The sequence below is a fragment of the Macaca nemestrina genome, chromosome 20, assembly GCF_043159975.1.
Source record: "Macaca nemestrina isolate mMacNem1 chromosome 20, mMacNem.hap1, whole genome shotgun sequence".
In the NCBI taxonomy this organism is placed as follows: Eukaryota; Metazoa; Chordata; class Mammalia; order Primates; family Cercopithecidae; genus Macaca; species Macaca nemestrina.
In genome coordinates this window covers 66,271,617-66,292,424 of record NC_092144.1, presented here as the reverse complement: position 1 = coordinate 66,292,424, position 20,808 = coordinate 66,271,617, and the positions used below count along the sequence as shown (strand labels likewise).

General features: G+C 45.1%; 1 protein-coding gene across 1 annotated transcript in view; it reads right to left on the bottom strand.

Moving 5' to 3' along the window:
• The window catches only part of LOC105488198 (NLR family pyrin domain containing 5), a 70,906-nt gene that overhangs the window by 32,560 nt on the left and 17,538 nt on the right, over positions 1-20,808 (bottom strand). The window contains exons 3-7 of the mRNA XM_071087969.1: positions 17,263-17,328; positions 9,705-9,761; positions 5,741-5,797; positions 4,695-4,751; positions 2,743-4,336 (exon numbers count right to left, since the gene is read on the bottom strand). Coding sequence (XP_070944070.1) covers positions 2,743-4,336; positions 4,695-4,751; positions 5,741-5,797; positions 9,705-9,761; positions 17,263-17,328 — 1,831 coding nt within the window. The remainder of the gene's footprint in view (positions 1-2,742; positions 4,337-4,694; positions 4,752-5,740; positions 5,798-9,704; positions 9,762-17,262; positions 17,329-20,808) is intronic.

Sequence of the window (20,808 nt, the reverse complement as noted above, 5' to 3'; positions counted from 1 at the left end):
ACCGCAACCTCCGCCTCCTGGGTTCAAGTGATTCTTCTGCCTCAGCCTCCCGAGTAGCTGGGATTACAGGCATGCGCCACCATGCCTGGCTAATTTTGTATTTTTAGTAGAGACAGGGTTTCTCCATGTTGGTCAGGCTGGTCTTGAACTCCCGACCTCAGGTGATCCACCTGCCTTGGCCTCCCAAAGTGCTGGGATTACAGGAGTGAGCCACCATACCCGGCCTTTTTTTTTTTTTTTTTTTTTTTTAAGACAGCGTCTGACTCTGTTGCCCAGGCTGGAGTGCTGTGGCATCATCTCGGCTCACTGCAACCTCTTCCTCCTGGGTTCCAGCAATTCTCCTGCCTCAGCCTCTCTAGTAGCTATGATTACAGGCACTTACCAGCATGTCCGGCTAATTTTTGTAGTAGGTGATCCACCTGCCTCGGCCTCCCAAAGTACAGGGATTACAGACATGAGTCACCATGCCCAGCCCCACTTGAGAATCTGATGCTGTTTTAAACCCATGAGGTTGATGCCATTTCCGCCATATTGCCAATGGCAACAGGGCTAGTTAGTGGCAAAGCTAAAATTCAAAACCAGGTTTGCCCAGTGTACCATATACACCAGCACTCCATTTAGCTCTGGTAGTATCATTAGCTGACATCTGTTAGTGAGTGCCAGGCCCAGTTCCTGAGTGCTGTGGCTGTGTATACTGTCTCCTGACAACTGGATAGGTAGCTGCCATGACCTGTTTTACAGATGGGGAAACTGAGGCACAGAGCAGCAGAGTAACTTGCCCAAGGTCACACTGCCAGGAAGCAGCAGACCTGGGTTTCACATATTAGCAGATGGGTGGCCACGTTCACTTTAAAAAAAAAACTTTCCTAACAACTAGACCACCAGGGAATGTCCACATTCTATTTTTTTAAATTTTTATTTATTTATTTTTTTTGAGACGGAGTCTCGCTCTGTCGCCCAAGCTGGAGTGCAGTGGCTGGATCTCAGCTCACCGCAAGCTCCACCTCCCAGGTTTACGCCATTCTCCTGCCTCAGCCTCCTGAGTAGCTGGGACTACAGCTACTAGCAGAGACGGGGTTTCACCGTGTTAGCCAGGATGGTCTCGATCTCCTGACCTCATGATCCGCCCGTCTCGGCCTCCCAAAGTGCTGGGATTACAGGCTTGAGCCACTGCGCCCGGCCCCACATTCTTTTTATTATTCATTTTTTTTTTTTCCAGGGACAGGGTCTCACCCTGTCACCTAAGCTGGAGTGAAATGGTGTGATAATAACTCACTGAAGCATTCAGTTCCTAGGCTCAAGTGATCTCCCTGCCTCAGCCTCCTGATGAGCTGGGACCACAGGCACACACCTCCACCCTGGCTAGTTTTAAATTTTCTTGTAGAGACAGGGGCTCACTTTGTTGCCCAGGCTGGTCTCAAAAACCTGGCCTCAAGCAATCCTCTTCCCTCGTCCTCCCAAAGTGCTGGGATTACACGTATGAGCCGCTGCACCCAGCCTGTCCAGGGATAGGGTCTTACTTTGTTGCCCAGGCTGGTCTCAAAAACCTGGCCTCGAGCAATCCTCTTCCACCCAGCCTGTCCACATTCTTCGCTGCTGTGTTCTGGGTCATAGGATGACGTTGAGATGGTCCAGAAAAGTGTGTTTTCTAGACCGGCATTATTCAGTAAGCATCAGCTACGTGCGACTATTTAAATACAAACGAGGCCAGGCACGGTGCCTTATGCCTGTAATCCCAGCACTTTGGGAGGCTGAGGTCAGGAGTTTGAGATCAGACTGGCCAACATGGTGAAACCCCATCTGTACAAAAAATAGAAAAGTTAGCCAGGTGTGGTGGTGCCGCCTACAATCCCAGCTACTCGGGAGGCTGAGTCAAGAGAATCACTTGAACCTGGGAGGCAGAGGTTGCAGTGAGCTGATATTGTGCCACTGTACTCTGGCCTTGGCAACACAGTGAGACTCTGTCTCAAAAAAAGAAAAAAATACAAATGAGTTGAAATGGTGTAAGGTAAGTTTCACCTCCACAGTCTCACTTACCACATTTCAGATGCTCAACAGGCTTATGAGGCTGGTGGCTGTCTTACTGGACAAGGCACATGGCATATTTCCATCACAGAACCCTCTACTGGACAGCATGGCCCTGGACTCCATACCAAACAAGCAGTCCACAAACCCGAGTGATCACATTGACAGGAGCTTGCTCACACCTGTAATCCCAGCACTTTGGGAGGCTGAGGCCGGTGGATCACCTGAGGTCAGGAGTTCGAGACCAGCCTGGCCAACATGGCAAAATCCCATCTCTACTAAAATTACAAAAATTAGCTGGGTGTGGTGGTGTGTGCCTGCAGTCCCAGCTACTCAGGAGGCTGAGGCAGAAGAATCACTTGAGCCTGGGAGGTGGAGTTTGCAGTGAGCCGAGATCATACCACTGCACTCCAGCCTGGGCAAGAGTGAGACTCTGTCTCAAAAACAATAAAATAAACCACATATTCCTGGGTTTCAACCCCAGATCTTTTCCTTTAGAGTCTTCGGCGGGGCCCTGAATTTTGAAAGACCTTTCCCAGGTATGGACAATGAGCCAGATTCGGGTCCTGGCATTTTAGCCAGCTGGACATCATCTGGGCGATTCATCCTGAAAGAATTATCTGGGACCTTGAAGTCCCTGGAAGTCCTGTCAAGCCCCAGGAGCAGGGACACAGAGCTCAGCACAAGGCATAGGATAAAATTGCCTGCGGTACTCACCACTGAGGAACCACAGGCCACGCCTCAGCTAACTCATCTCTTGGGAAGATCCCTTTGACATCCACCCGAATTTTCCGCAGATACGGACCGTGCTGGAGGCAGAAGGAAGATGCTATCAAGTCCAGGTTCTGATTAATCGGAAGCCACACTTCTTGGAAGCCGTTTAATGCCGAGCGAACAAACTCTTTGTCTTGGGTCTCGAAAAGACAACGGAAGGCATCCAGGGTGTCTCCCGGGGCAGCGGCGTTGGGCTGCTGACCCAACAGACACACCCAGTGCAGAAGCTTCTGTTTCACCCCCAGGGGAACGGGACAGCCCAGCAGGACCTCCAGTGGCCTCCTTACGTCTTCGCTCACGAGGCCAAACAAGAAATGCTTCATCCAAAGCAAGTGGATGTGGAAGCCTGCTTGTTGAAGCTCCATGGACCTCTTCGTCTTCTCAACGAACAGAGGGCAGAGAGCCGGCTCGATCTCCAGCCCCTCTAACACGTAGTACAAGGCGGCACAGAAGTCCTGGAGACTGAGGTGGAAGAAGGTGTAGAACTCCTCGCAGTGGCTGTCTCGGAGAAGGATATTCATGTGAAACAGAGTACGGAGTTCAGACTCCCCGAGTCCGTGAACCATGAGGTCGTCACCATCAAACACAGACTTCATGTTCCACACTCCCTCCACAGCCATACGGCAGAAACGCTTCAGGACAACTCTCTCCTCCAGATTGAGGCAGCGCCGGGCCACGCCTCGAGGGGTGAGCTGATGAAACACAAAAGCGGCATACAAGCCTGTGAGCGTTTGGCCGAAGGGGGCGATGCTCTCCCCCACCACGTCCTGCAGCTGCAGAGCCACGCAGATCAGAGAGCCCACGGCGGGGACCTGACACTGGTCAAACAGCTTACGGTTGTTCATTATCGCACGCAACCCTTGCGTCTTCTGATGCTCACCGATCCCGCGCTCCAGGAGCAAGTGGATTCTTCGTTCTGCGGTGATCCCTCTAACAAACAGGTAACGGGGAGACACGACCTCCGACTTGAGCTTCTCTATGCCCACGTCTCTGACGGTGACCATCAGGAAGGACTCAGGGAGCAGGACTTTCCTCAGCAGACTCTGGATGAGGATGAATGGGGGCCGCTTCTCAGCCCAGTCTTTGCAGAGCTTCGTGTCACTGTTGAGGACAGAGCCCAGGTCATCGAAACCATCAATGATGAACAACAGCCTTTCCGGTCGGGACATGATCTCCGTCACTGGAGCCTGGGCGTCTGGCCATTCCCTGGAGATGAACTCTGCGACACTGCTCTCCTTCTGCTGCTGCATCTCTCTAACGGGGAGGAAGAAGACGTAGGAGAACATTCCCTGGTAGAGTCCACCTTGTGCCCAGCACAGCACGATCCTTCTGGCCAGAGCCGATTTCCCAATTCCTGACTTTCCATGTAGAACCACTGTGTGAGGCCGGAAGCCCCATTGGTCTGAATTAAAAGCACCAGCCAACATTTGCATTTCTGGCCAGTCAGCAGTTTTTTCAAAACCACGACGTACATCCTCCTTCACAGCGAATTTGGTCACCACGTGACTCTTGTAGTCCCATTTGTCACCTCCACATTCTGAAGTCAGAGAGGGTAGAAAGAAAATCAGGAAACAGTTTGAAGAAAGCACTTGACTACTCTTGGCCATATGTTTAGCATCCATCAAACAAAGTTGTGATTGACTCGAGTCCCCTAGAATTATAGGTTCTTTAGAATTTTGTCTTCATAGTATCTGACTGTAGATAATCACAGTAAACGTGCATAGCTCTATCCATGGGACTGATCGAAAGCGTGAAGGGAAGGGGTTGACACCAGAGACAAATGAGAATGAAGAAAGGCAATCTAAACTACATACCCTTGCAACTAAACTACTTACACTTCTTTCACCCAACTTTCTTCCAGGAGGGCAACCAAGGAATAAATCTGTTTTCCTCACCTTGTGCTTCTGTCTCTGCTGCTGTGGCACCTTCTTGTTCCATAGCTTGTGAAATTTCTGCAAAAGAAGAATGAATTCCAACATACTTGTGTTTATTATTCAAATCAGATATGTCAGACACCCCCAAGATAAGCTCAGTCATGCCATATTTAGTTTTCTGGCCAGTTTAAAGCATGGCAACCACTGGCTCAGCTAGAAGACCGAGTGTGCTAGTACGATGAGCACTAATTCAAGGCTTGAGGTTGAGAGTCCCAGGCTCATTTCTCCTTGGAGAGCCTTGCACAAGTTATTAAAATGAGGGGTAGGTCGGGCACGGTGGCTCATGCCTGTAATCCCAGCACTTTGGGAGGCCAACGCGGGCAGATCACGAGGTCAGGAGTTCGAGACCAGCCTGGCGAATATGGTGAAACCCCATCTCTACTAAAAATACAAAAACCAGCCAGGCACGGTGGTGTGCACCTGTAATCCCAGCTACTCGGGAGTCTGAGGCAGAAGAATCGCTTGAACCCGGGAGGCAGAGGTTTCAGTGAGCCAAGATCAGGCCACTGCACTCCAGCTTGGGTGACAGAGCGAGACTCCTTCTCAAAAAAAAAAAAAAAAAAAAAGTCATGAAGGCAAGACATGTTTTTCTTACCACTGTAATTCCATCACAATTCTTCAAAGGCAGGTGTTCATGTACATATTAGTTGATAGAAGGAATTAAGAAAATAATTACTGCCACTTAAGTTTGAAGAAAGCCCTTGACTACTCTTGGCCATATATTTAGCATCCATCAAACAAAGTTGTGATTGACTCGAGTCCCCTAGAATTATGGGTTCTTTAGAATTTTGTCTTCATACTATCTGACTGTAGATAACCATAGTGAACTTGTGTAGCTCTATCCATGGGACCGATCAAGAGCGTGAAGGGAAGGGGTTGACACCAGAGACAAATGAGAATGAAGAAAGGCAATCTAAACTACATACCCTTGCAACTAAACTACTTACACTTCTTTCACCCAACTTTCTTCCAGGAGGGCAACCAAGGAATAAATCTGTTTTCCTCACCTTGTGCTTCTGTCTCTGCTGCTGTGGCACCTTCTTGTTCCATAGCTTGTGAAATTTCTGCAAAAGAAGAATGAATTCCAACATACTTGTGTTTATTATTCAAATCAGATATGTCAGACACCCCCAAGATAAGCTCAGTCATGCCATATTTAGTTTTCTGGCCAGTTTAAAGCATGGCAACCACTGGCTCAGCTAGAAGACCGAGTGTGCTAGTACAATGAGCACTAATTCAAGGCATGAGGGTGAGAGTCCCAGGCTCATTTCTCCTTGGAGAGCCTTGCACAAGTTATTAAAATGAGGGGTAGGTCGGGCACGGTGGCTCATGCCTGTAATCCCAGCACTTTGGGAGGCCGAGGCGGGCAGATCACCTGAGGTTAGGGGTTCAAGACCAGCCTGACCAATATGATAAAACCCAGTCTCTACTAAAAAAAATACAAAAATTAGCTAGGCATGGTGACATGTGCCTGTAATCCCAGCTACTCAGGAGGCTGAGGCAGGAGAATCACTTGAACCTGGGAGGCAGAGGTTGCAGTGAGCTGAGATCATGCCACTGCACTCCAGCCTGGGTGACAGAGCAAGACCCTGTCTCAAAATTAATAAGAATACAAAAATTAAATGAGGGGTAAAACCTACATTTAAGAATTAAGGATCTTAGAGCCAGATGTTGTGATACATGCCTGTAGTCCCAGCTACTCGGGAGGCTGAGGCAGGAGGATCACTCGAGCCCAGCAGTTTGAGGCTGTAGTGTGCCACAGTTGTGCTTGTGGATAGCCACTGCATTGCAGTCTCAGCAATATAGCAAAACTCTGCCTCTTAAAAAAAGAATTAAGGATTTGAGTCAGACACAGGATTCAAATGTGAATTGTCATATACTACTTGTAAGATCTTCATCAATTACTGGGGTTACATGTTTCTGGATGTTCATCTACAAAAGCAAAGAAATTATTCCTATGTTGTTGAATTGCTGTGGAGATGATTTAGTAGAGTAATAACACAGCCTCTGGCACATAGTAGCTACCACTGACTGACAAAAACCACTATATATATTTATCAGGACATAGTCACCATGTGAGGCTAAATACAAATTCCTCTTAGGATCTATGAGAATAGATTCGTCATTTTATTTCTGTTTTTTTTTTGTTTGTTTGTTTTTTGTTTTTTGGTTTTTTTTTTGAGACGGAGTCTCGCTCTGTCGCCCAGGCTGGAGTGCAGTGGCCGGATCTCGGCTCACTGCAAGCTCCGCCTCCTGGGTTTACGCCATTCTCCTGCCTCAGCCTCCTGAGTAGCTGGGACTACAGGCGCCCGCCACCGTGCCCGGCTAATTTTTTGTATTTTTAGTAGAGACGGGGTTTCACCGTGGTCTCGATCTCCTGACCTTGTGATCCGCCCGCCTCGGCCTCCCAAAGTGCTGGGATTACAGGCGTGAGCCACCGCGCCCAGCCTTAGATTTGCCATTTTAAAGAATAATCATTAGGGTGGACTTTGTCTTGTAAATTAGAGAAAAATTATCTATTTTTCAAAAAATCACAAACAGAATAAAAACCATTTAAGGATTTTTAAGCATGGGAGTAAAGTTACAGATGTAAATTTTTAGATCACCTTGGTTATTGTATGAAAAATGGATTGTATGTAAAAATGAATTGCGTTTGAGATGCAAATGAAATGCCTTTAAATACAGCAGATGGGAAGAACTGTGAACAAATGGGTCATATATTACAGGTAGAGACCATGGGATTTTCTGATTTGCTAGATATAAGGTGGAGAAAAGAAATATTAAAAAATACAGCTACTTAGGAAGTCGAGGCACCAGAATTGCTTAAACCTGGGAGGCAGAGGTTGCAGTGAGCCAAAATTGCGCCACTGCACTCCATCCTGGGAGACAGAGTGAGACTCCATCTCAAAAGCAAACCAGAAAAAGAAATGACTTGAAGCTTTTGGTGTAAATGACCAGGCATATAGTAATACTATGTACCGACGTGGAAAACAGTGGAGGCAGATATCGAGTGAACGCTCCACCCAAAAGCAGAAAATATGCCCTTCTCAACTGCAAACAGACCTTCTCCAGGATAGACATATCAGGCATAAAACATGTTTCAAGTTGATGTGCTTTGAAATTATACAAAGTATGCTCTCTTAACACAATGAAATAAGATTAGAGATCAGTAAAAAAATCTGAAAATTTCCAAATACATGGAAGTGAAGCCATACGATCCTCAATAGGTCAAAGCGGGGAAACAAAAGGGAATTAAATACTTTGAAATGAGTGGAAACAAAACACAGCAGTATTTACAGTGTATAGAGTCATGCATAAAGGAAAATTTATAGCTATAAATGCCCAAGAAAGATCTGAAATATAACATAACTTCCCACCTTAAAGCAGCAAAGAACCTCTTTTGGGGTTAGTGAGCAGCAAACTAACCCCAAAATGGACAGAGAAAGGGAATAAAGAACAGAAGTAAACAAAATACAGAATGGAAATACAATAGAGAAAACAAACCCAGCAGTTTGTTCTTTGAGAAGAACAAAATTGACAAACTTTTACCCAGACTGACCAAACAAACAAACAAACAAAAAACAACAAAAAACAGACAGCTAAAATTACTGCAGTCGGGAATGAAAGAGGGTCACAACTAACGACCTTAAAGAAAAGGATTTTGGCCGGACACGGTGGCTCACGCCTGTAATGCCAGCATTTTGGGAGGCCGAGGTGGGTGGATCACCAGGTCAAGAGATTGAGACCATCCTGGCCAACACGGTGAAACCCTGTCTCTACTAAAAATACAAAAATTAGCCGGGCATCATGGTAGTGGGTGCCTGTAGTCCCAGCTACTCAGAAGGCTGAGGCAGGAGCATGGCGTGAACCCAGGAGGTGGAGGTTGTGGTGAGCTGAGATTGTGACACTGCATTCCAGCCTGGGTGACAGAGCGAGAATCCCTTTCAAAACAAAACAAAACAAAAAAGATGTGGTATATATACACAATGGGTTATTCAGCCCAAACACACAGGAAATTCTGTCATTTGCTACAACGTCGAGGAACCTAGAGGACATTATGTTAAGTGAAGTAAGCCAGGCACAGAGAAGTACCAGAGGATCTGACATTTGGAACCTAAAAATATCTAACTCAGAATTGGAAGGTGGAACGGTGGTTACCAAAGGCTGGTGGGGCAGAGAGTGGACCGGGAAAGGTGGAAAACATTAGTCAACAGGTACAAAGTTACAGCTAGACAGGAGGAGTAAGTTCTGGTGTTCTACTGCACAACAGTGGTGACTGGTTAATAACAATGTATATTTCAAAATAGCTAAAAGAGGATTTTAAATGTTCTCAGCATGGCTGGGTGCGGCGGCTCAAGCTGGTAATCCCAGCACTTTGGGAGGCTGAGGCGGGCAGATCACACGAGGTCGGGAGTTCGAGACGAGCCTGACCAACATGCAGAAACCCCGTGTCTACTAAAAATACAAAATTAACCGGGTGTGGTGGTGCACTCCTGTAGCCCCAGCTACTCGTGAGGCTGAGGCAGGAGAATCGCTTGAACCCGGGAGGCAGATGTTGCAATGAGCCAGGATCCCGCCATTGCACTCCAGCCTGGGCCACAAGAACAAAACTCCATCTCAAAATAAATAAAATTTTCTCAGCACAAAGAATATTTGAGGTGATGGATACGCTAGTTACTCCGATTTGATCATTCTACAATATATACATGTACTGAAGCCTCATGACCCCATAAATATACACAACTCTTATTTTTCAGTTAAAAATTAAAAAACAGTAGTGGAAAGAATCAGAGAACATGCAAGGTTCTGTCCATGGTGCTGATCCCAAGATCTCTTAGGGAAGGGACACACCAGAGACAAATGAGAATGAAGAAAGGGAAAGTAGATTTCCCCGTCATTTGAACTGCATGGACTTCTCTCACCCAGCTTTCTTCCAGGAGGGCAACAAATGAATAAATCTATTTCCTTCACCTTGTTCTTTTGTCTCTGCCGCTGTGGCACTCTCTTGTTGCTTAGCTTGTGAAATTCCTGCAAAAGAGAAGGGAGAAGAAGAAACACAAACATACTATGTATATTATTCAAATCAGAGATGTTGGTCACCCCAGATAAACTTAGCCTTGCCATATTTTCTTACCAGTTTAGAGGACAGAACCACTGGCTCAGTGCCAGGGCAGAGTGTGCCAGTAACATAAGCCCTGGATTCAAGATCAGACTATTCAAAATCAAAAGTATTTCTATACACTGGCAGTAAACAAAATAAAATGAACAACTTGGCCTGGCACAGTGGCTCATGCCTGTAATCCCAGCACTATGGGAGGCTGAGGCAGGTGAATCATTTGAGGTCAGGGGTTTGAGACCAGCCTGGCCAACATGGTGAAACCCCATCTCTACTACACATTCAAAAAAAATTAGCCAGGTGTAGTGGCATGTGCCTGTAATCCCATCTACTGGAAGGCCGAGGCAGGAAATTTGCTTGAACCCAGGAGGAAGAGATTGCAACGAGCCGAGATCACGCCACTGCACTCCATCCTTGGCAACAAGAGCAAAACTCTGTCAAACAAACGAACAACAAAAAAAAAAGAACTCCACTTATAATAGCATGAACAAAATATTTCAGAATAAATTTAACAAATGAGAGACTTGTATCCTGAAAGCCACAAACATAACAGAAAAAAAATTAAGAAAACCCTAAATTAATGGAAAGACCACCATGTGTCCATCGGTTGAAGACAATGTTGTTACTGTGTCATATACCCAATATTAGTCTACATGACATAATGCAATCTTATCAAAATCCCAGCTACCTTTTTTGCAGAAATTTTAAAGCTGATTGATACTAAAATTCACATGGAAATTCAAGAGACCCAGAATAGCCAATCTATCTTGAAGTCAAGTTGGAGAATCACACTTTGAGTTCAAAACTATAAGGCAACAGTAATTAAGTCAATGTGGTTCAGGTATAAGGTCAGATATAGAGATCAACGGAATAGACTTGAAAGTTTAAAAGTAATCCCACATATCTATGATTTTAGACAAGAATATAGACAATGAGAAAGAATAGTGTTTTCAATAAATATTGCTGGAGAACTGGTTATCTACACACAAAAGGATGAAGTTGAGCCCTCTACTTCATGCCATATACAAAATTAGCTCAAAATGTTTAAAGACCTAAATGTTTTTAAGAGCTGTAACTACAAAATCCTTAAGAGGAAATATTGGTATAAACCTTCTGATTTTGGGTTAAGTCCAATTTTTTTTTTTCTTTTTGAGATGGAGTGTTGCTCTGTCACTAGCCTAGAGTGCAATGGTGTAATCTCAGCTCACTGCAACCTCCACCTCCCAGGTTCAAGCGATTCCCCTGCCTCAGCCTCTCAAGTAGCTAGGACTACAGACATGTGCCACCATGCCCAGCTAATTTTTTGTAGAGATGGGGTTTCACCATGTTGGCCAGGATGGTCTGGATATCCTGACCTCATGATCCACCGCCTTGGCCTCGCAAAGTGCTGGGATTACAGGCGTGAGCCACTGTGCCCAGCCAGGCTAAGTAATTTTTTAAAGATATAACACCAAAAGCACAATCAATCAAGGAAATAAATTTTTTTTTTTTTTTTGAGATGGAGTCTCGCTCTGTTGCCCAGGCTGGAGTGCAGTGGCCGGATCTCAGCTCACTGCAAGCTCCGCCTCCTGGGTTCACGCCATTCTCCTGCCTCAGCCTCCCGAGTAGCTGGGAGTACAGGCGCCCGCCACCTCGCCCGGCTAATTTTTTTTTGTATTTTAGTAGAGACGGGGTTTCACCGTGTTAGCCAGGATGGTCTCGATCTCCTGAACTCGTGATCCGCCCGTCTCGGCCTCCCAAAGTGCTGGGATTACAGGCTTGAGCCACCGCGCCCGGCCAAGGAAATAAATTTATCTTCATAAAATTAAAGCCCGCTATGCTTCAAAGGACATCAGGAGTGTGAAAAGACAATCCAGAGAACAGGGAAATATATATATTTTAAATCATGTCTCTATATAATCTGGATAGAACCTTAGTAAATTATTGCAAATCAACAATATAATAAAGTTAAAAATGGACCAAGGATTTGAATATACATTTCTCTGAAGACACAGAAGTGGCCAGTTAGCACATGAAAAGATTCTGAACATAATTAGGGAGATTCAAATCAAAACCACAGTGCGTATTTCATACCTACTACGATAGTTACAATAAAAAACAGAGGAGCAAATGTTACTGTAGCTTTCATTAAGGTGTTGGTGAGGATGCAAAATGGTGCAGCCACTTTAGAAAAACTGTTTGGCAGCTCCTCAAAAAGTTAAACACAGTTGCCATATGACCCACCAATTCCACTCCTAGGTATACGCCTCCCTGAATCGAAAACACGTCTACACAAACACACATGTGAGAATCCATAGCTGCATCACTCAATGGCAAAAAAAAACAAAAACAAAAAAACCCCAAATGTCCAGTCTATCATGTGATAAACAAACAAGAAGTGTTTTATATATATTTATATACATAAATGGAATACTGTTTTTTTTTTTTTTTTTTTAGGCAGAGTCTCACCCTGTCACCCAGGCTGGAGTGCAGTGGCACAATCTGGGTTCGCTGCAAGCTCCATGTCCCGGGTTCACGCCATTCTCCTGCGTCAGTCTCCCGAGTAGCTGGGACTACAGGCGCCTGCCCCCACACCAGGCTAATTTTTTGTATTTTTATTAGAGATGGGGTTTCACCGTGTTAGCCAGGATGGTCTCGATCTCCTGATCTCGTGATCTGCCCACTTCAGCCTCCCAAAGTGCTGGGATTACAGGCGTGAGCCACTGCGCCTGGCAAGAATACTGTTTAGCCATAAAAAGTTATAAAAAGTTATGAAGTCCTGAAACAGGCTATGATATTCACAAATCTTTAAGGTATTATGTTAAATGAAGGAAGCCAGTTGCAAAATACAACAAAGCATCCGGTTTCATTTATATGGAAGGTCCAGAAAAGGCAAAAATCACAGACACCAAGTAGATGGCTGATTTCCAGGGCTTGGGTGTGGGGGGATGATGGCTAATAGGTATGTGGTTTTCTGGGGTGATGAAAATGTCCCGAAATTCGATAGCAGTGATCGTGGCACAACCTTGTTAATACATAAAACACTGAATTGTATTAGGATGAATTTTATGATATGTGAGTTTTCTCTCAACTTTAAAAAAGCAAGCGAAGTATATGAAGAGATTACAGACCGGTTCACTCAAACACAGATGCCAAATTCGAAGTGATTTATCAGCAAACTGTGTCCAGAAGTGTATCAAAGGTAAGTAATGCTGCTTATGTCACATGTATTCCAGAAAAGCAAGAATGATTTAACACTAGAAAGAAGTCTGTCAGTGTCATTCACTACAGTAACAGGTTCAGGGAAAGTAATTTTAAGATCATTCCAAATTATGCAAAAATAAAACAGGACAATTTTCTCCACCTTGTTCTTTTGTCTTTCCTGAAGGATGTTTTTTTGGGTGATAGAAAAGTCCTAAGACTGGACTGTGGTGATTATTTCATGTTTACAAATTCTTGAACTGTATTCTTAAGATTTTATGATATGTAAACCTGCATCTAGTTATCTGGAAAGAAAAAAAAAAGTCAGGTGCGGTGGCTCAAGCCTGTAATCCCAGCACTTTGGGAGGCCAAGGTGGGTGGATCACGAGGTCAGGAGATCGAGACCATCCTGGCTAACACGGTGAACCCGCCCCCCCGCCAACTAAAAATACAAAAAAATTAGTCAGGCGTGGTGGCAGGTGCCTGTGGTCCCAGCTGCATGGGAGGCTGAGGCAGGAGAATGGCATGAATCCAAGAGGCGGAGCTTGCAGTGAGCCAAGATCACACCACTCTACTCCGGCCTGTGTGACAGAGCAAGACTGTCCAAAAAAAAAGAAAAAAAAAAAGCCACTAGGGGAGGAACAGCTTTCCTTGTGGGGGTAGATTTCCATTAGGAGCTATGTTGTGAGCATCATAATACATTTGATCTATTAGACTAAATAGATTTGTCATATAAGAGATGAAAGAATCTGAAGTTATATAGAATTTATAAGATCTAGGCCAGGCGCAGTAGCTCAAACCTGTAATCTCAGCACTTTGGGAGGCTGAGGTGGGTTTATCACCTGAGGTCAGGAGTTCGAGACCAGCCTGGCCAACACGGCAAAACCCTGTCTACTAAAAATACAAAAATTAGCCGGGCGTGGAGGCGGGTGCCTGTAATCCCAGCTACTCAGGAGGCTGAGACAGGAGAATCGCTTGAACCCAGGAGGCAGAGGTTGCAGCGAGCTGAGATCCTACCATTGCACTCCAGCCTGAGTGACAGAGTGAGACTCTGTGTGTGTGGGCGGGGGTGGGGAGGTAGAGAAGGAAAGAAATAGAAAAAGAAAAAAGATCTAACACAAAGATGACATCTCAGTCTAGAAAAAAAAAAAAAAAATCAGACTTTCTCTCGACCGATCTCCCTTGGGCAAATCTGTCTCTGGGCTTTGGAGTCATATGTACAATGCTGACCTCAGATGGATGTATCTTATTGCCTTCTCCAGAGTTTTGTGATAGATTTATGGAAACAAATTTCACAAACCATACAATTCATGTATTGAAAGTGTGCAATCGTGATTGAGAATATTCAGATTATAACCATCCCTACAATTTTAGAATGTTTTAATCACCCTCAGAGAATCCCTGCCCTTAGTCCTCACCCTCTAGGTTTCCCCATTCACCCCAGCCCTAGGCAACCACTAATCTACTTTTAGTATTTAAATGGATTTGCTGATTCTAGACATTTTATATGAATGGAATCATTCAATACGTATCCTTTTGTGATGGTTTCCTTCACTTAGCCTAGTGTCTTCAAGGTCCATCCATCTTATAGCACGTATTAATATATTCTTTTTTTAAAGACAGTCTGGTTTTATCACCCAGGCTGGAGCACAGTGGCACAATCATGGCTCACTGCAGCCTCAAAAGCCCCCTGGACTCAAGCAATCCTCCTGCCTCAGACTCCCAAGTAGTTGGGACCACAGGTGCTCACTCCCACACCTGGCCGATTTCAATTTTTGTAGACATGGGGTCTTGCTACATTGCCCAGGTTGGTCTCAAACTCCTGGGTTCAAGCGATCTGCCTGCCTCAGCCTCCCAAAGTGCTGGGATCACAGGTGTGAGCCACCTTGTCCAGTCACATCATTCCTTTTTATGCCAAATAATATACTATTATATGCATATACATTTGATTCTATAGCTTGATAAACAGCTGCATTTATTAGGTTGGCTTAGTTTTAACTCCCTCCCAGATGGAGTTAACCTCTTGTTGCCCAGGCTGGAGTGCAGTGGCGCAATCTTGGCTCACCACAACCTCTACCTCCCAGGTTCAAGTGATTCTCCTGCCTCAACTTCCCAAGTAGCTGGGATTACAGGCATGTGCCACCACGTCTGACTTTTTTCTTTTTGTATTTTTAGTAGAGACGGGGTTTCCCCATGTTGATCAGGCTGGTCTTGAACTCCCACCCTCCGGTGATCCACCCACCTCGGCCTCCCAAAGTGCTGGGATCACAGGCATGAGCCACCGTGCCCAACCTTCGAGGGACATCTTTCCATACCCAGCCAATTAGTGATGACGAAAGCTTGTGACCCCCTATGACGTAAGCTTCTTGAGGGTAGCGTCTGTCTCTGATGGCCCTAGCCTTTGCACATAGGTAACACCTGGAGTCAGGTCTTTCCGGCACAAGCCCGCCCTGCCTCAATGTAACCATGTGAGATTTTAGCGTGCCACTGAGCTTCTGGGTCTCACCGGACAACTAATGACCGTCACTACCACATAGGATTGAGAAGCATGAGCTTCTCACGCACTAAGCGGTAGTTCTTGTGTCCAGGAGGAGTTTAGAGGGATTTCTTAATGTGGCTGACAGCAAGACCCTCGGCTTTTGCCAGGTTTGTTTCAGTCCCACTGTCAAGGTTAGTCTGTGTGTTTATTTTATGCTATCTCTAAGCCACCATTCAGTAACTTATAAAACCCCTAAGACGCAGTGTTTTTTGTTTTGTTTTGTTTTGTTTTTGAGATGGAGTTTCACTCTGGTTGCCCAGGCTGGAGTGCAATGGCACGATCTCAGCTCACTGCAACCTCTGCCTCCCGGGTTCAAGCGATTCTCCTGCCTCAGCCTCTCGAGTAGCTGGGATGACAAACATGCGCCACCATGCCGGCTAATTTTGTACCTTTTTTTTTTTTTTTTTTTTTTTTTTTTTTTTTTTTTTTTTTTTTTAGTAGAGACGGGGTTTCTCTATGTTGGTCAGGCTGGTCTTGAACTCCCAACCTCGGGCGATCCACCCGCCTTGGCCTCCCAAAGTGCTGGGTTTACAGGCGTGAGCCACCACACCCGGCCGTCTAAGACACAGTTTTATCACATGAAGGATAACACGTCACACTCACCTTGTGAAGCCTGGATTGACATCAAACTGAGCAATGCTGAATCTTTGGGACTCAGAGCCTCTGACTCAGATGCCAGTTACTCAGATGTTAGCTTTTAATAGATCTTTCCCACCCACAGCCTGAGCAAAGCTCCATCCAAACAGAGGTTGGTTTCAACCCCTTCCAAACCAGATTAGGTTTCACAGTCAACACTGGCTGCTGGGAGATGAGCAAGACGGTGGTGGTGCAGGTAGCAGTGAAGGATGTATGTTGTCTACACAAGCCTGCCTTTCTCCCCGTGTATTTTGCCTTCCCTGGTGTCATCTCATCTTAGTTTTTTGGTTTGTCTTTCCTGTCCCACAACGTGTGAATTTCATGAACATGTGTGCTTCAGCCAACGATGTATTGTAAATACACAGAGTGGTGGCTGGCACGTGGTCAGTGCTCAGATGTTTGGGGAATTGTATTGAATCTGGTTTCATGCTATCTGGTTCTTTCCACCAAAGCCCCCAAACTGGGTTATTGGGAGGAGCTTGTCATAGCAGGGTCATAAGGTTACCCAAACTGAAGATGATGGGAAGTCCTCAAGTTGTAAGAAAGCCTTAAGACCACAGAACTCTTTTTTTTTTTTTGAGATAGAGTCTCGTTCTGTGACCCAGGCTGGAGTGCAGTGGTGCGATCTTGGCTCACCGCAACCTTTGCCTCCTGGGTTCAAGCGATTCTCCTGCCTCAGCCTCCTGAGTAGCTGGGATGACAGGCGCCTGCTACCACGTCTGGCTAACTTTTTTGTATTTTTAGTAGAGACAGGGTTTCACCATGTTGGCCAGGCTGGTCTGGAACTCCTGACCTCAGGTGATCCACCCACCTCGGAGTGTTGGGATTACAGGCATGAGCCACCGAGCCTGGCCCCAGGTCACAGAACTCTTGAATTTGGAAAGAGAAAGACCAGAATTACCAGGTCCTCAGAACCCATCCGGTCAGCTAATGGCAGGGTAGTGAGACTAGAAAGGACACTGGACTACTGGAAGTCATGGTTCTAACCCCTAGAGACGCAAACTGGCTGCCATGTGTCTTTAAGCACATCTTATTTCCCCCAACTCCACCCCACTCACCTGGCACTTCTTCCTTGCTTGGTCCTTGGCCAGTTGTTGTTGGTTCAAGATCTTCTGGTGAATGTCCTACAAGACAAAGAAAAAGGGAGATTGGCCTCAATGAAGTCACTGTAATTACCCAAGCCAAGAACAAGAATGTCCTGTGCCCGAATTATGGAGGGGAACCAAGCCAAACCTCAGGATCTCAGTTTATTCCATGATTGGCCTATAACAGAGACCACGGAGTCAGACCTTCCTGTGCCAGCAGCGGCACACTTCAGTGTGCTGAAGTTTATAAAGAATTCTCTGACCTCAGTTTTGCTGGATGGCCTTGGGTAAGTCACACAATGAGGTTAATCATAGTGATTGTTTCTTTTCAGTCCTCAAGACCTGTCTTTTTTTTTTTTTTTTTTTGAGATGGAGTCTCGCTCTGTCGCCCAGGCTGGAGTGCAGTGGCCGGATCTCAGCTCACTGTAAGCTCCGCCTCCCGGGTTTATGCCATTCTCCTGCCTCAGTCTCCTGAGTAGCTGGGACTACAGGCGCCCGCCACCACGCCTGGCTAGTTTTTTTGTATTTTTTAGTAGAGACGGGGTTTCATCGTGTTAGCCAGGATGGTCTCGATCTCCTGACCTCGTGATCCACCCGTCTTGGCCTCCCAAAGTGCTGGAATTACAGGCGTGAGCCACTGCGCCCGGCCTCAAGACCTGTCTTGAATGCCAGACCCAGTTTAGTCAATGACTCACTACGTGTCTACTATGAGTTACCCAAATACAGGTGGCCTTCAACATAGAAGATCCAACCTTGACTACCCACCCCCCAATCTACTTTTCGCAAAACATCTCTTCCATGGGGTGAGGTCATGGAACCCCATCCACTCAGTTTATCATGCTAGAAACTTGGGGGTCACCCAGGACACTGTATTCTCTCTCTGAATTTAGTTCTGAAAAACTGTCTTGTATACTTCTGAAGCATCTTCCATTTCTCCTTCTTTCTGTGCCATCACCCTATGCTAAGCCACCTTTATTTATCTCATGGACACGACAAAGATCTCAGACTCGTCTCCCTACGTCTGTCCACGACTCCCTCTGGGTCACTCAACACTTTGCAACAGTGCTGAAATAAAAGTTCGATTATTTCTACTACCGCCCCTTTAAAACTATGTAATTGCTTCTACTTACTATTGCAAACATTTTCAAGATGCCATGTTATCTGACTTCTAGTCCGTCCATCTTTATCTCCTGCTCATTTCTCCGTGGCCCAGCCAAGCCCTCCGTTAAAGGCTTTGGAACGTCCCTGCTTGATGCTCAGAATGTTTTTCTCTCCCGTGCTGAGACAACTTGGCCAACTCCTTTTCCTTTGTCTAAGCCTAAAGCTCACTCCTTCTAGGAAGTGACTCTAGACTTCCCTGTAATCTGGAATAGGAACTACAGTTTTCTCTCTTTCCCTTTTAAGACAGAGTCTCACTCTGTCGCCCAGGCTGGAGTGCAATAGCACAATCTTGGCTCACTGCAACCTCTACCTCCCAGGTTCAAGCGATTCTCCTGCCTCAGCCTGAGTAGCTGGGATTATAGGCGCCCACCAAGCCCAGCTAATTTTTTGTATTTTAAGCAGAGATGGGATTTCACCATGTTTGCCAGGCTAGTCTTGACCTCAAGATCCTGACCTCAAGTGATCCGCCCACCTAGGCCTCCCAAAATGCTGGGATTACAGGTATGAGCCACTGCCCGGCCATAAGACATTTTTATATAACATCTTTTTTTTTTTTTTTTTAATATGGAGTCTCACTCTGTTGCCCAGGCTGGAGTGCAGTGGCTTGATCTTGACTCACTGCAATCTCTACCTCCCCAGGTTCAAGTGATTCTCCTGCCTCAGCCTCCCAGGGAGCTGGGATTAGAGTGTGCCACCATGCCCAGCTAATTTTTATATTTTTAGTAGAGACAGGGTTTCACCATGTTGGCCAGGCTGGTCTCGAACTCCTGACCTCAAATGATCCACCCACCTTGGCCTCCCAGAGTGCTGGGATTACAGGCATGAACCACCCCTACCTGGCCTATATCATCCATTTTCTCTCTCTACCTCACAGAAAGCTGCAGCTCTCTGACACTTGACATATGAGAATTCAAACACATGCCATGGTAGATGAACGTTAACAACGAATCTCATCTTTGTCACGTATTAGCCCACGAAGTTGGTCAAGTTATGTAACTTGGAAGATCCTCTACTACAGCTTCAGCCACGGGGAACCCATTTCATTGGGTGGGGTTGAGAGTCAGATGGGGGGGCATGACAGTTTCACTGCAATGCTGACTTGATAAACCCCAGCTCTCATTTAATTTTTATGCCCTCTTCCTGTGAATAATACCAACATGCCCTCCACACGGGGCCTCTTCCAAGTTCAGAAAACAGAGCTCTTGAAGTGCTTTACAGCGAACGCTGCTGAGCTACATCAGGTGACTGATGTGCAGGCATGCCACCTGTGTGTGTGTGTGTATAAATATATATAAAAATATATGTGTGTATCTTTATAAATATATGTGTGTCTATATAAACATCTGTGTATATATAAACGTGTATATATAAATATATGTGTGTATGTATGTGTGTATATGTGTGTATATGTGTATATATAAATATATACATGTATATATACATGTATATGTATATATGTGTGTAAATATACATGTGTGCATATTTGTATGTGTATATATAAATATGTGTATATAAATGTATGTGTGTATATATGTGTGTATATAAATATATGTGTATAAATATGTGTGTATATATATGTGTATATAAATATGTGTATGTGTGTATATGTAAATATATATGTATATACAAATGTTATATGTGTATATATATGTGTGTATATATGTGTGTATATATAAATATATGTATATGTGTGTATATAAATGTGTATAAATATGTGTATATGTGTGCATATAAGTGTGTATATATAAAAATATATGTAAATATGTATGTGCATATACATGTGTGTATAAATATATGTATATATAGATACATATATGTGTATATATGTATATATGTGTATATATAATATACGTATATATGTGTGTATATATAATATACGTATATATGTGTATATATGTGTATATACATTTTTTGAGACAGTCTCACTCCACTGCCCAGGCTGGAGTACAGTGGCATGATCTCAGCTCACTGCAACCTCCGCCTTCTGGGTTCAAGCGATTCTCCTGCCTCAGTCTCCCAAGTAGGTGGGATGACAGGCATGTGCCACAACGCCCGGCTAATTTTTTGTATTTTTAAGTAGAGACGGGGTTTTGCCATGTTGACCAGGCTGGTCTTGAACTCCTGACCTCAAGTGATCCTCCCACCTCAGCCTCTCAAAGTGCTGGGATTACAGCTGGGAGCCACCGCGTCCAGTCCACACCTGTATTTGTAGGGCCAATTCAGGGGCTCAGTCAAGGGATTTGTTTTCAGTCTACAGTTGAAGGGATTCTCCAGATAAAAAAGAACTACTATTTTCTAAATGACCTTTCTCCTAAATACCCTAAAATAACCACAGAATCTGATCTGAATTCTTGCTGC